The 15,783-nt window shown below is 37.6% G+C and overlaps 1 protein-coding gene across 1 annotated transcript in view; it reads left to right on the top strand.

Annotated features, from left to right (window-relative positions):
- Positions 1–15,783, top strand: part of LOC101684181 — a 95,392-nt gene that overhangs the window by 39,714 nt on the left and 39,895 nt on the right. The window contains exons 5-8 of the mRNA XM_013062795.2: positions 3,625–3,710; positions 5,066–5,192; positions 7,141–7,233; positions 13,406–14,760. Of these exons, the coding sequence (XP_012918249.2) occupies positions 3,702–3,710; positions 5,066–5,192; positions 7,141–7,233; positions 13,406–14,760 (1,584 nt within the window). The 5' untranslated portion in view covers positions 3,625–3,701. The remainder of the gene's footprint in view (positions 1–3,624; positions 3,711–5,065; positions 5,193–7,140; positions 7,234–13,405; positions 14,761–15,783) is intronic.

Here is a 15,783-nt window from a genome sequence, read left to right as displayed (position 1 = left end):
CTCCCCCTGCTCTTACCCTCCCTGTTTCTAAAATAAATAAGTAAATAAAATATTTTTCTAAAAAAGTTTACTGTTGGGGCGCCTGGGTGGCTCAGTCATTAGGTGTCTGCTTTTGGCTCAGGTCGTGATCCCAGTGTGCTGGGATCAGGCCCCATGTCAGCAGGAGGCCTATTTCTCCCTCTCCCACTCCCCCCTGCTTGTATTCCCTCTTTAGTTCTCTCTCTCTCTGTCCAATAAATAAAATCTTTAATGAGAAAAAGTTTACTGTAAGAGCAAGAGAAAGGGCATCCTAGTATTAAAAAATTATTAAAGATAATTTATCAGGATTAAAGTTTTTTTAAAATTAAAGGTACTTTTTTAAATACAAGGAATATGGGGGATATAATGTTCTCATTTTATTTTATTGCTTATAATAAAGTATTTTAAGTGCTTTATATGCATTATATTACTTAACTTTAATAACAAGTAGATACTGTTATTCTCCAGTTTATCTATGAGGAAACAGTGGCACTGAAAATTAACAGGTCTGAAGTCTCCTAGTTGATAACTGTCAAACCCTTAGATATCCTGGATCCTGACAACAAAGCCTGCGTTCTTCACATATGAGAGTCAGTCACCTCCCAACATTGTGGATATTCTTCTTAGTCTACCTGTTGTACTTGGCCAGTTTATCATCGATATTTTCCTACATGCATTAGTATGAACTAGTACCATCATTGTCAATAATTGTGTAATATGCTATCATATTGTGGAACCTAGTTTTTTTAGCTGGTTTACTGTTAGGTACTCTGCTTTTGGTTATAAAATATTCTTTGATGAACTTCCTTGCATGTATCTCTTTTTGTACTTTTCTAAAATTTTTCTAAGGATAAATTCCTAAAAAGGGGATTTCTAAGTTGTATTATCAGACTTTTTATAAAGTACTCATAATATGTCTGATCCTATGCTAATACTTGGGGAATATAGAGTGACTAAAATGACATGGTTGTGATTCTTAAGTTGCTAATTATCAATCAAGGTAGATAAACATCTAGAGGAATAAGACTAAGTGTTGACCCTGAAGAAGGCAGATAGCATAGCTTAGGAGTTCCTATGAAGAGACATCATCTGATTACAGCAAACATTGTCAGGTTGTGCCAAAAAATAACCAAATCCAGAGGATTTCTGTGTAGGTAAAAGGATTTTATGTAATAAGTGTTATGCCTTGTTGTTTTTATTCTCATGATGTTGATGCAAAATGAGACCAACAGGACAAGAAGATTTAGCCGCCCTTTGGAGGGCATCATGGAAGGCTAAAATGACTGGTCAGAATTAAGACAAATATATGAGCCAAGAAGTTAAGTGAGAAAACAGCAATGAAACAAGGCATTAGTTGGGGTTGCTTTTTTTGTTTTTGTTTTTGGTTTTTTGGTTTTTTTTTAAGATTTTATTTTTTAACTTGACAGACAGAGATCACAACTAGGCAGAGAGGCAGGCAGAAAGAGAGGAGGAAGCAGGCTCCCCACCGAGCAGAGAGCCCGATGTGGGGCTCAATCCCAGGACCCCGGGATCATGACCCGAGCCGAAGGCAGAGGCTTTAACCCCCTGTGCCACCCAGGTGCCCCAGTTGGGGATGTTTAACCATTCTTTTTTAGGTCAAACTCCAACATAAATCAACAAATTTACAAATCATAAAGTTGAATCAGACATTGGGAGCTAGTAGGAAAAAATATAGCAGTTTTTTTCCTTCAAGAGATGATGGCTTTAAAAGTGAGTCTCTTTCACCTATTTTAAGAAAAGCTTCCTACTTACAAAATTTTAAAAATGTATTTCAAGAGTATATATTGCCATATATAAATATGAAGTAAATACAAGCAAAAAGAAGAAAATTAAGATCACAGTGGGGAAATGAATAATCTTTGCAGATTTTTTTCTGTTGATGCCTCTTAGTGCCTCTTGATGTTGATTTATATGTATACTTTACAAATGTATTCATAATGTTCATTTTATTTTTCTGAAGACTACACTTCTTGAATATTTTGTATGCCCTTACATATTTTTTAAAAGCTTAGCATTTAGTGGTTATTATGCACAAATATATGTATATATATACATATGTATACACACACACACACAACGTCTTTTTGCCCTACTATAACAGGATCACAGTACTGTTCCTACTTACATTCTTCATTCAGCAATATGTGATATACATATTTCCATCTTTCCAATTAAAGACCTGTATTATCATTTTTAAAGTGAGAAGCTTTTTCACTCTGGGTGCTTTATAATTTATTTAATCTGTTTCCTACTACAGGATATTTAGGTTCTTTCCAGATTTTTCCCATTATGATTAATGTCCATGAGCACACTCTTACATCTTGTGCACATATACAGAGTAGAAAATCCCCACAGTAGAATTACTGAGTCAGAAGATGTGCATGGTTTAAATGGTTGGTTTGGACATACTTTTAAATTTACACAATCTACAGGTTATAGAATATTCATTTCCTTACAAACTTGCTAATATGGGCATCAGTACTCTTAAAGTGAGATTTAATGTCTTTGTGGGGGGACACCTGTCTCAGTCAGTTAACTGTCTGCCTTTGGCTTAGATCATCATCCTGGAGTCCTGGGATCGAGTCCTTCATCGGGCTCCTTGCTCTGCCAGAAGTCTGCTTTTCCCTCCCTGCTTGTGCTCTTTCTCTCTCTGACAAATACATAAAATCTCTAAAAAAATTGTCTTTGGGGGTTTCACGTGTTATTTCTGCTTTTTTAACGAGTCATGCATGCTCATGGAACAAGAGATTCTAGGTTTCAAAGACAACAGAATTGATTGAGAGCTGACTTTGGTTAGAAAAATAAGGATTCCAAATTTACCTTTGCTACTTAACTGAATTTCTGCAAGTGGTTTTACTTCTTTAATGTAAATGTTCTGACCCATCACATAGGTAATTATTATACTATTATACTACACAGCAATCCTGAGGATCCACTTACTGTGTATAAAATACCCATCCTATGAAAGTCTTTGATAAATAGATACGTGCTGTCTACCTGTTGAGAGCATGTACCCATACCTTTTCAGCCTAGTTGTAAGTAAGAGAAATAAGCAAATAAGGCAAATAGGCAAATAAGGCATACAGGAAAGCAGGGGGTTGGTTCTGACTGAAAAGTGTGATGACCCCAGAAGATTCTGGAAGTTATTATCCTGGCTGCAGGCTGGCAGTCCAGCAGGGCAGCCAGTGTAGCAGTTTGACAGTGGTTAATGACTGCCAGGGTTGGTTCTAATCATTTTGTCTCTTTGTATCTGATGAATCCAAGCAGGCTGCCAGCCCTGGAATTTCTTTTTTATTTTTTTTTCCCTAAAACTTTTTTTTTTTTTTTTTTTTAATCTGTGCACTCAATGTTGGGATCGAACTTAAAACCCAGAGATCAAGATTCTCACACTATACTGACTGAGCCAGCCAGGCTCCCCTAGTCCTGGAATTTCTGAGGAGGGAATGTGATTTGTCCAGACTCCCTCAGATGTGTGTGTGTGCGCATGTTGGGAAGGTCAAGGGAGGGGAAAGAACATATGGACTCCAGCCATTTTGGGAGTTCTGAGGCCTGTCTGATCTCACAGCCTCCTTTTCCTCCCCCTAGCTCTGGCCTCTGTGAACTCTGCTTCTCCAGACAAGTAAACCCCAAGGAGGACTGACCAGTGCTTGAATTTCTAAACCATGGCCCACGTAAGTTACTGTTTCTTTCTCCTTCTGAAAATACTTCATGTTAATGTCCTATGAACATTTTTTTATCCTGAAATTTCCTACCTATCAGAGTCTAGGAATCTTCTCCCAGTCCTCTAAGTCCAGTGAGGGATGAGGCTACTTAGCACAACTATCTTATGAGTCCCCTTTCCCCCAGTCATTATTCATGTATTCTTTGGAAAAAAAAAAAAAAAATCATTCAGCATCTCCTATATGTGCTCGGTCTTCTGCTAAGAGCTATAATTGGGCAGAAATGAAATCACCCGAGGGAAATGTTTGACCATCTCTTGTGAGTTAATGAAAGAGGATGGGTCCATTTGACTACTCATAGGGAAACTGGAGGTTTCTGGATTTGAGTTTTCTAAGCATGTAAGATAAGATTTGCTGTTGGTTGTCCTCAACCTCAATATAAGGTCAAATCTCATGTTTTGGAGACTTTTAGGACTGGGCAGAGATGTTGTTGGATCTTGCATGCAGAGAAACCAAGGATCTTCTCTGGGAATCCCTAAGAGTTACACACTAGGAACAAGATTCCATTTGTAGTTGAACAGGATATGCTGGTCTAGAATGATAACTTTGTGATTCTGGATCACCAGTATCCAGAATCTATGTCCATATCTCTAAGTCAGGAACAAGGAATGCATAAAATGAAGGATGGAAAATGATAACAAGTAGGAAGAGTGAGCAGTTACATAAGTAATTGTGGACCTTCAGAACTGAGGAGTACCTTAAATATTTTGTATAGACCAAAATGGAAGAATGATTAAGTCTCCCATATCCCTCACATAGACTATTATACAGTTTCTTTCATTAAAAGAAATAAAAATTTCATTCTAAATTTCATTAAAGAATCTGTATAAATGGGAAAATGCTTACAACATAATCTGATTCAATGATGAACTTGGAAGATATTCTTTAACTGTATTCAGATTTCTTTCTAAGAAATATTGTAAGGAAACTTACCAAAAAAATCTGTTCTTTAAGGGGAAAGAGTGGAAGACCTCATATTTTTGAGAGTTTTTGAGGGAGACTTGTAACAGGCAGAGGCTTATCTACAATATTTTATTTAATTGGAAAACTGATTTTTTTCTTTCCCAGACATGTTTGGATGATCAAGATACGCCAGAGTACTCAAGAGGCTGCACCTGTAGCAACAGGATTCTTCAAGAGCACATAGGCATGCTGCTTCATGCACACTCATTTCCTAACTCACTATGTTAAAGGCTTCTAGCCTAAGCCTTTTTGTTTGCCATATGGTCCATTTCCTGCAGTATCTCTTCCATCTTAAAAACAAATTTTCTTTAATTTCAAATGTATTATATGGTTTGTCATTGCAGGGATCAGTGATGTTCAATGATGTGTCCATAGTCTTCTCTCAGGAGGAGTGGGAATACCTGGACTTGGAACAAAGGGACTTGTACAGAGATGTTATGTTGGAGAATTACAGCAACTTGGTCTCATTGGGTAAGGTTCTCTGACTCTAGTAATTTAGACCTATTTGTTGCAGTATCTGCTTTTCTCTTTGGAAATTTCAGGAATATCTTTCAAGAAGCTATCTAAATTTCTACTCCCTGTTCTCAGTCAATGTTTTGAGCTTTCTTTATTAGCTTTCTTTATTCTAAAGTGAATACCTCATTTAAGCAAATTAATCTTCCTCATCCTTAAGTGGCCTTCAGGCATTCCTCAATGATGAAAAGGGGCTGAATATGGCCTTACTTGTGTCAAATCAGGTTTTACTTGGTGTGTGAACTCAGAATTGCTATGGGTATTTTATTTGTTGGTATATATATAAGGAAAATACTAGACCCTGTATCTCGTTGTTTGTTTATTTGTTTGTTTTTAAGATTTTATTTATTTATTTGACACAGAGAGATCACAAGTAGGCAGAGAGGCGGGCAGGGTGGTGGGGGAAGCAGGCTCCCTGCTGAGCAGAGAGCCCCATGCAGGGCTTGATCCCAGGACCCTGAAACCATGACCTGAGCTGAAAGCAGAGGCACAACCTTCTGAGCCACCAGGCACCCCTGTATCTCGGTTTTTAATCTATCAAAAGAGCACATAATATTTGCAGTGATATGCTGAACCAACAAGATTTATTTACAATTCAAGAAAACTCATTTCTTTTGTTAATAAACTTACTCACTTTTATCTACTTTATGATTGAAAGTTCAAAATCTAAGAACTTTGCACTTAACATTGTGTGAATATCCTAAGAAATAAGAATCAATGCCTCCAGAAGCTTTTTGTTTTCCTCCCAGCAAAACAACAATGGTAATAAATCATAGCTAATAAAATACATCCAACCCTTGAACAACATAGGTGTTAGGGACAACAACCCTCTACATAGTCAAAAAGTTAAATGTAAGTTTGTTTGTTTGTTTTTAAGATTTTATTTATTCATTTGAGAGAGGGAAATTGAGAGAGAGAGCACAAGCATGGGGAGAGGCAGAGGGAGAGGGAGAAGCAGACTCTTCGCTGAGCAGGGAGCCGGACGCTGGGCTCAGTCACAAGACCTTGAGATCATGACCTGAGCCAAAGGCAGACACTTAACCATCTGAGCCACCCAGGCGCTCCAGCATATAACTTTTGACTCCCCCCAAATTTAACTACTAATAGCTTACAGTTGATCCGAAGTTTTACTGATAGCATAAATAGGTAACACATATTTTGTTTGTTATATGTATTCTATTGTATTCTTATGATAAAATAAGCTAGAGAAGAGAAAATGTTAAGAAAATCATAAGGGTGGCTCAGTGGGCTAAAGCCTCTGCCTTCAGCTCAGGTCATGATTTCAGGGTCCTGGGATCGAGCCCCACATCAGGGTCTCTGCTCAGCAGGGAGCCTGCTTCCCCGCACCCCTCTGCCTGCCTCTCTGCTTACTTGTGATCTCTCTCTCTGTGTCAAATAAATAAATAAAATCTTAAAAAAGAAAATCATAAAGAAGATACCTCCACAGTATAATACTGTTTCAAAAAGAATCCACACTTACGTGGATCCATGCAGTTCAGTCTTGCAGAGTTCAAGGGTCAGATGTATATTTAGCACTGAGTACATATTCTAGGCAATGTTTAGATATGGATATATACTAATATAACTGTCATAACAATTGTGTATGATAGGTGCTATTACTTGTCTTACAACTGGGATGTGGCAGAGACAGGATCTGAACTCAGGCAGACTGTGCTCTCAACCACTGTTGCCTCTCAAGAAGGATTACTTGTATGAATATAAATTAATCTATTTATTATGTAACCTTAATGTGAATATTTTTTAACCATCTTGCCCTTCTTTGTTCTAAAGGCTTTGTCAATTACCATTTGACCTATAGTTAATTAAAAACTTAAACAAGACTAAAAGTAATTTTGAATTTATTTTTTATTTTCATATCACCTTACATCTCTTTTCTTCTAACCAGGATGCTTCATTTCTAAGCCAGATGTGATTTCCTTATTGGAGCAAGGAAAGGAGCCCTGGAAAGTCGTGAGGAAAGGAAGGAGGCGATATCCAGGTGAGTGAGAGCCAATTGAGTAGGGGGAAGCCATCACAGAGGAAACCACCCAACTAGTTATGAAGAGGCACACTCTACTGATGTTGTTTAGAAAGTCCTCTTTAAAGGGCCAAGGCCTGAGGCAACTGGCTGACTCACCTGGTATAGTGTGCAAATCTTGATCTTGGGTTTGTAAGTTCAAGCCCCACACTGGATATAGAAATTATTTAAAAATAAAATCTTTTTCTTTTCTTTTTTTTTTTTTTAAAGATTTTATTTAGGGGCGCCTGGGTGGCTCAGTGGGTTAAGCCTCTGCCTTCGGCTCAGGTCATGATCCCAGAGTCCTGGGATCAAGCCCCGAATCAGGCTCTCTGCTCAGCAGGGAGCCTGCTTCCTCCTCCTCTCTCTCTCTCTGCCTGCCTCTCTGCCTACTTGTGATCTCTCTCTCTCTCTCTGTGTCAAATAAATAAATAAAATCTTTAAAAAAAAAAAAAAAGATTTTATTTATTTGAGAGAGCAAGAGACAACACAGGCAGGGTGAGGGGCAGAGGGAAAAATAGACTCCCCACTGAGAAGGGACCCCCCCCACCCCAGGACTCTAGGATCATGACCTGAGCCAAAGGCAGACACTTAACTGACTGAGCCACACAGGCATCCTTAAAAATAAAGGGTTTTTGTTTTTGTTTTTTTTTAAGATTTTATTTATTTATTTGACAGACAGAGATCACAAGTAGGCAGAGAGGCAGGCAGAGAGAGAGGAAGGGAAGCAGGCTCCCTGCTGAGCAGAGAGCCCAACGCAGGGCTTGATCCCAGGACCCTGAGACCATGACCCGAGCTGAAGGCAGAAGCTTAACCCACTGAGCCACCCAGGCGCCCCAAAAATAAAGTTTTTTAAAATTTAAAAAATAAAGTTCCAAGGCTTAAAGAGCAAATTAAGATCTTAGGGATACTAATGGAACTATTTCTTTATCTCATTTACCACTCTTTTGTTGATGTTTCAAATTTTCCTCCCCTTTGAAAGGGGCGTGGGTGGAGAGGTGCTCTCTTTGTTTCCTATTGACAGTCATTCCATATATATATATATATATATATATTCAGCTGCTTTCTTTTGCATTTTTTAAAAAGATTTTATTTATTTATTTGACAGAGAGAGATCACAAGTAGGCAGAGAGGTAGGCAGAGAGAGAGGGGGAAGCAGGCTCCCTGCTGAGCAGAGAACCCGATGTGGGGCTCAATCCTAGGACCCTGGGATCATGACCTGAGCCGAAGGCAGAGGTTTAACCCACTGAGCCACCCAGGCGCTCCTTCTTTTGCATTTTTAATAGCAGATAGACAGACTGACTGACTGACTTATCTACCTACTTCTGAGCTGGGCAGTGTGCTAGACACTATCAATATACCGGTACATAAAACCAATAAAGTCTCTGTCTCTGTGGAATTTACCTTGTAATAAGAGACACATAGTAACTGTAAATAAATAGAAACTATAATTTCAGGTAATAGAGTACTGTGAAGTAAAGTAAGCAGAGTAAGGGAAGAGAAAACGGTGTGGGCTGAAAGGCTATTTTAGGTATGGTCTGAAAAACCTTTTTTGGGGAAAGAAAAGACTATAGAGAAAAATATGCTTGACATTGCAATTTATATATATTTTATCAGCAATCAGAGTTCCATATGAATTATTCTAGAAGATAGATCCTTAAATCACAGAATATCATTCTTTGCTTTTTTCCATGTGTATGTATATATATCTACCTTCATATTAGGAAGAAACATGAGTGTCATAAAGTATGGAGAGAATGATCCTATGGTTTAGCTGCTACCTCTGTGCTATTTTCATCTCTCTTTGAAAGTCTTCTTAAAAAAAGATCCTAGAGGCATCTGGGTGGCTCAGTCAGTTAAGCATCTGACTTTTTATCTCAGCTCAGGTCTTAATCTCAGGGTTGTGAGTTCAAGCCCCATATTGGGCTCCATGCTAATAATAATACAATAATAATAGTAATATGCCTCCATGCTAGGCATAAGCCTACTTAAAAAAAAAAAAAATTCCTCAAAATTCTCTGTAGAGAGACGTATGTTGTCATTTTGTATTTGCTCTCTATACATTCAGGTCTGGCTGAGGAGACTCATTTTAGGTTAAGAGTTCTTGTTTTGTTACAGGGCCATTTCAGTGCCCACACGGTCTATAATGTTATATCTTCTGACATACTTTCTACCATAGGGAGGAGAAACACGCTTTTTGTTTCAATCCTAACTTATTTTCTTTTTCACATTTAGGTAATTAAATGGCATTTACCACTGTTAATACTGAAAAAAGCAATGAAATGCAGAGGTTCCAAAGGAATAAGATAATATCAGTTTAATTAGGAAGTATTTAGCCAAAATGATAACTGTTGACTCAAAGTTAGACATCTTAAACAAAATTATTTTTTTTCTTTCATTTTCTTTCCTTCCTTTGTTTCTTTCTTCCTTTGAGTAACTTTCAGTGAAGTATAACATGCATACAGAAAAATAGACAAATGAGGGAAAGGTTTTTTGAGGGGAGATATGGAGGCTTAAGCCTTGTGATTCTCTAGGGCAAGAGCCTTCTGAACCAACAGAAAAGCCCTAAGGAGGAAGTTAGCTTTGCATGTTTGAGGAGTAAAAAGAAGGCTTATCAGTTTCAGGGTCTTGAGATCAAGCCTCGCATCATATTGCACTCCCTGTTCAGTAGGGCCGGGGGTGGGAGTGATGTCTCTAAAATAATTAAATAGGGCACCTGGATGGCTTAATCCATTAAGCATCTGTGTTCAGCTTGGGTCATGATCTTGGGGTGCTGGGATCAAGCCCCGCATCTGGCTCCCTGTTAAGCGGGGAGTCTGCTTTTCCCTTTCCCTTTGCTGCTCCTCTCCTGCATGTGCTCTCTCTTATTCTCTCGCAAATAAATAAATAAATAAAACCTTTTAAAAAATAAAAAATGTTTTATTTTAATAGATTTCCCCATATTGGATCACTCTAAAATTCTTTGAATAAATAATAGTGGGTTTTTCAATGTGCTATTTTATTAGATGTTTAGAATTTTTATATCAGTTTTCAGAAAATTTGTATGTAGTTTTCTTTTTCTTTTTTTTAAAGATTGTATTTTATTTATTTGACAGAGATCACAAGTAGGCAGAGAGAAAGAGGAGGAAGCAGGCTCCCTGCTGAGCAGCTGAGCAGAGAGCCCAATGTGGGGCTCGATCCCAGGACCCTGGGTTCATGACCCGAGCCAAAGGCAGAGGCTTTAACCCACTGAGCCACCCAGGCACCCCTAGTTTTCTTTTTATGAGTGATCTTTATTCAGTACAATATTACTTTATGAAAATAGTTTGGAAGGCCTCCTTTTTCTTAGTTCTCAGTCTAAATAGAATTTGGATGGGCTGGTCTTTAAAGCTTGTTTCCTAGGAGAAGGAGATGGTAAGTCTGACCATATTCTCTATTTGCTCTATGAAAATTAAAGTTTAAACATTGTATCTCTTCTGTGGCCAGTTTTGGTAAATTATATTTTCCTAGAAAATTATTATTTTAGCTATGTTTTAAAATTTTTTAGCAAAGTAATCTTTTTTTCAGCTATCCGCTGTATTCATGGTTATTTTCACTTTGCCATTTCTTATTTGTGTGCTTTCTTGCTATTTTCCTTATATTAACTAACACTTTGTTTGCTGCTTTTTGAAAACAAAGTTTTTGTTTTATGTATTAGTTCTTTTTTTCTGTTTTCTAATTCTACATTTATATCTATTAATTTCTTCTCTTTTAAAGATTTTATTTATTTATTTGACAGAGAGAGGCATTTATTTGACAGTGAGAGAGGGAACACAAGCAGGCATTTATTTGACAGTGAGAGAGGGAACACAAGCAGGGGGAGTGGGAGGAAAAGCAGGCTTCCTGCTGAGAAGGGAGCCCAATGTGTGGCTCGATCCTAGGACCCTGGGATCATGACCAGACCTAAAGGCAGACATTTACCAACTAAGCCACTCAGGAGCCCCTGATTAATTTCTTCTGCTTTGCTTCAGTTTACTTTATTCTTTTTCTGATTTCTTTGATTATTAATTGATTTTTCTCTCATGTTTTTTGCTGCAAATATTTGTTTTTAAATTTTCTTTTAAGCACTATGCTTATATTTTGTAAATACTAATTTAACATGGATTTTAATGTTATTATTGTCATTGTTATCTAAAAAACACAAATACTGTTTTGGAATTTATTTCCTGATTGATCTAAAAGTTATTGGGGCACCTGGGTGGCTTAGTTGGTTAATTTACTGCCCTCGGCTCTGGTCATGATCCTGGAGTCCTGGGATCGAGTCCCACATTGTGCTCACTGCTCTGCAGGGAGTCTTCTTCTCCCTCTGACCCTCCCCCTCACTTGTGCTTTCTCCCTCTCATTCTCTCTCTCTCAAATAAATAAATAGTATCTTTAAAAAAAAAAAAGGGAACATTTAAAAATAAATTAAAATATTAATGTAGACTTCTAAAATTTCAAGTGGATTCATTTTTTTTTAATTAACATAATGTGTTATTTGTTTCAGGAGTACAGGTCTGTGAATCATTAGTCTTATACAATTCACGGCACTCACCATATTACATACCCTCCCCAATGTCCCCCCACAGCCATTTTTGGGTTTTTAAAATTTCATTATTTCCAGCTTTAGTAGAAAATGTCTATATTATTTCAAGCTTTTTATACAGACCATATTATAAAAAATCCTCCTTTTTCTCTCTCATACATAACTCATTCGGCACTTAAATGTTTCTCTGGCTGTTTCTCCTACTGGTTTATTATTCATAGGTATATGAACATAGAGAAGGGGTTAAAGCAATGAAAGGATGTATGAGAATAAGAGTATATAACCACCATTTTCCATTTATATATTTAGCTTGACGAGCTTGGATGAATAACGGGAATTATTTAATCATTGTTGTAATATGTAAGAGATTAGAGACAAATATATTCAGAATGAGTATATAACAATGGGAATTCAATGAGTGAAACTCATTTTGTGCTAGGCATGTATTATTTTTTTTTAAAGATTTTATTTATTTATCTGAGAGAGAGGGAGAGAGAGAGCACAACCATTGAGAGGGGCAGAGGGAGGAGAAGCAGACTCCTCACTGAGCAGGGAGCCCGATGTAGAGCTTGATCCTAGGACTATGACCTAGTCCAAAGGCAGTTGCTTATAATCAACTGAGCCACCCAGGCTCCCCTGCATGTATCTTTAATGAAGAGTAAAGTAGAGATTGTTTTTGCCATTGAAGAGGTCTAGGGGTAAGGAAAGGAGAGCAATAATCAGAAACATTTATAAATATATAATTTCAATGCAGACATATGCTGATATGTAATACCTATACAAGAACATATGTGTAGATCCTGACAGTAGAGTCAGCCTTAAAAGAAGTAACTTTTATTTAACCTAAGACCTCAGGATGAAAGTAGCCAGCAGGGCAAAGAACCCAAGCAGAAGATTTGTGGGAAATAGAGCAGAATGAGAAGATGCATTATAGGTAAGCAGAGGCCTTTTAACCACAGCAAGGTTTATTTTAGTCTAAGAATAAAGAGAAATTATTGAAAAAAGTTAAGTGTGAATTTTTAACCTTTCATCTCCATCAGAATTGCATGAAGAATAAATACAGGACTGGCCATGACTGTAGAATCTGATCCAGGTGGTTTAGGAGGCATCTAAACCACAATATTTAGCAGCACCTGGGTGGCTCAGTCAGTTGAGCGACCAGCTCTTGGTTTCAGCTAAGGTTGTGATCTCAGGGTCATGAAATTGAGCCCCAGGTCAAGCTCTATGCATAGAGGGGAGTCTGCTTGGGATTCTTGCTCCCTCTCCCCCTGCTCCAGTGTGTGTGTGTGTGCACACACCCATGCACATGTGCACTCTCTTATCTTTAAAAAATAAACCTCAATATTTATAACAAGTTCTCTGTGATTCTGTTCTACATGTCACTTTGACACTCACTGCCTTAAAATGTTTACTAATGACCAGTCTAACTTTCTTAACATGAACTTTCATTTTTCCTGGTGTTACCTTACGCTTTTTTTTTTTCAAATTGTATGATTGGTTTTTAGAATTTCATTGAGTATTACTTTAGTTATTTTTTATTTCAACTCTAGAAATTTAACTTCTTTAAAAAAAAAAAAAGGAAACTGTGTTTGCTCTCTTACTTTCTTTCAGATTTAGAGACCAGGTATGAGACCAAGAAATTGTCTTCGGAAAATGACATTTATGAAATAAACTCACCCCAGTGGAAGATAATGGAAAGAATAAAAAACCATGGCCTTAGGGGCCTAATTTTAAAAAGTGATTGGGAGTCCAAAAGAAAATTTGAAGGACAGGAGGGATATTTAAGTCAAATTAAAACTGTATCTCAAAAAGTGTCCTCTTACCAAAAACACACATCTCTAACTCCACAACAGAGAATTCATTTTGTGGAGAAACCCTATGAATGTAAAGAATGTGGGAAAACCTTTAGAGTACGCCAACAGCTTACTTTCCATCACAGAATTCATACTGGTGAAAAACCCTATGAATGCAAGGAATGCGGAATGACCTTTAGACAAACTGCACATCTTACTCGACATCAGAGACTTCATTCTGGTGAAAAGCTCTATGAATGTAAGGAATGTGGAGAATCTTTTATATGTGGCCCAGACCTCAGAGTACATCAGAAAATTCACATTGGTGAGAAGCCCTATGAATGTAAAGAATGTGGGAAGGCCTTCAGAGTGCGCGGACAACTTACTCTCCATCAGAGGATTCATACTGGTGAGAAACCTTATGTATGTACAGAATGTGGAAAGGCCTTTAGACAGTATGCACACCTTACTCGACATCAGAAGCTTAATAATACCGACAAACTCTATGAATGTAAAGAATGTGGGAAGGCCTTTTTGTGTGGCTCTGGCCTTAGAGTACATCACAAGCTTCATACTGGTGAGAAACCCTATGAATGTAAGGAATGTGGGAAGGCCTTTAGAGTAAGACAACAACTAACACTCCACCAGAGAATTCATACTGGTGAGAAACCCTATGAATGTAAGGAATGTGGAAAGACCTTTAGTCGTGGTTATCATCTTATTCTTCATCACAGAATTCACACTGGTGAGAAACCTTATGAGTGTAAGGAATGTTGGAAGGCCTTTAGTCGTTACTCACAACTTATTTCGCACCAAAGTATCCATATTGGTGTTAAACCGTATGACTGCAAGGAATGCGGGAAGGCTTTTAGATTACTCTCACAACTTACACAACATCAGAGTATTCATATTGGTGAGAAACCCTATAAATGTAAGGAATGTGGGAAGGCCTTTAGATTACGACAAAAACTTACTCTACATCAGAGTATTCATACTGGTGAAAAACCTTTTGAATGTAAGGAATGTAGGAAGGCTTTTAGACTTAATTCATCCCTTATTCAGCATCTGAGGATTCATTCTGGTGAGAAACCCTATGAATGTAAGGAATGTAAGAAGGCCTTTAGACAACATTCACACCTTACTCATCATCTGAAAATTCATAATGTAAAAATATAAAATACTTTTTCAATCCTGTCTTGTAGAACACTCTGAATGTAGTAAATAATCCTTTTTGCTTCTGTCATACAGGCACCTGACTTGGCATGAGAGGTTTTATATCATTAAAAGGATATGTTAACTTAATGTATTACCATCACTTAAGCCTGATAAACTTAACATTTTTCCTAAAAACTAATCCTATCAATGTAACAAATGTGGGAGACACATCATCTTTGTCCCATCACTTTCCCACTTGTATTATGTTGATAAGATACTTAACAGCTCTCTGCTATAATTTTTTCATTTGTAAAATAGTAATATAATACTGTGGCAGAATAAAGATTGCTGTAAATTCTTTGACATTTCTCCCTTACTGTCAAGAGCTTGGAATCTACATCCTTTTCCCTTGAGGATGGGCAGACTGTGACTGCTTTGACTAGTAGAAGTACTGCTGTGCCAGTTTCTGGACCCAGGCTTTACTGGTAGATTTTACTTCATCTCTTGGAATGCTCTCTTAAGCTGAGGCCCTGAATTATGTTAAAAGGTCTGGCTGCTCTGCTGAAGAGACCACATGGAAAAGAAGCCCTAAGACTACATAGGAAGGAAGAGCACCCTTCTTAGCCCACTCCTCCATACATGCCTACCAAGACACCAGACATTTGAGTAAAATAGTGTTGGATCTTCCAGACCAGCCAGCAGCTGAATGCCAGACTGACTTCAGTTGATAGCATATAAAACAGATGAATCTACCAACTGAGCCCCTGCCCAAATTCCTGACCCATAAGATGATGAGATATAATAAAATGGTTGTTTTAAGCCACTAAATTTTGTTTTATTATTATCATTAATATTACTCCTTTGAAAATTCATTTGAAAGACTATGGGTGCAACAAAGAAAGAAATGCCTTCCACTAACATTCACACTTACTGAACCTCAGATAACTTACTCTTTAATATAGACATTCTTTTTCAATGTGTCCATTAAAAAGGAGATATTCTGGGGTGCTTGGGTGACCCGGTTGAGGGCCAGCCTTTGGT

This window comes from Mustela putorius, unplaced genomic scaffold, assembly GCF_011764305.1.
Source record: "Mustela putorius furo isolate JIRA1106 unplaced genomic scaffold, ASM1176430v1.1 tig00000174_pilon_pilon_pilon, whole genome shotgun sequence".
Classification (NCBI taxonomy): domain Eukaryota; kingdom Metazoa; phylum Chordata; class Mammalia; order Carnivora; family Mustelidae; genus Mustela; species Mustela putorius.
The sequence above is the reverse complement of the archived record's forward strand: the minus strand, read 5'-3'. Positions and strand labels throughout refer to the sequence as shown.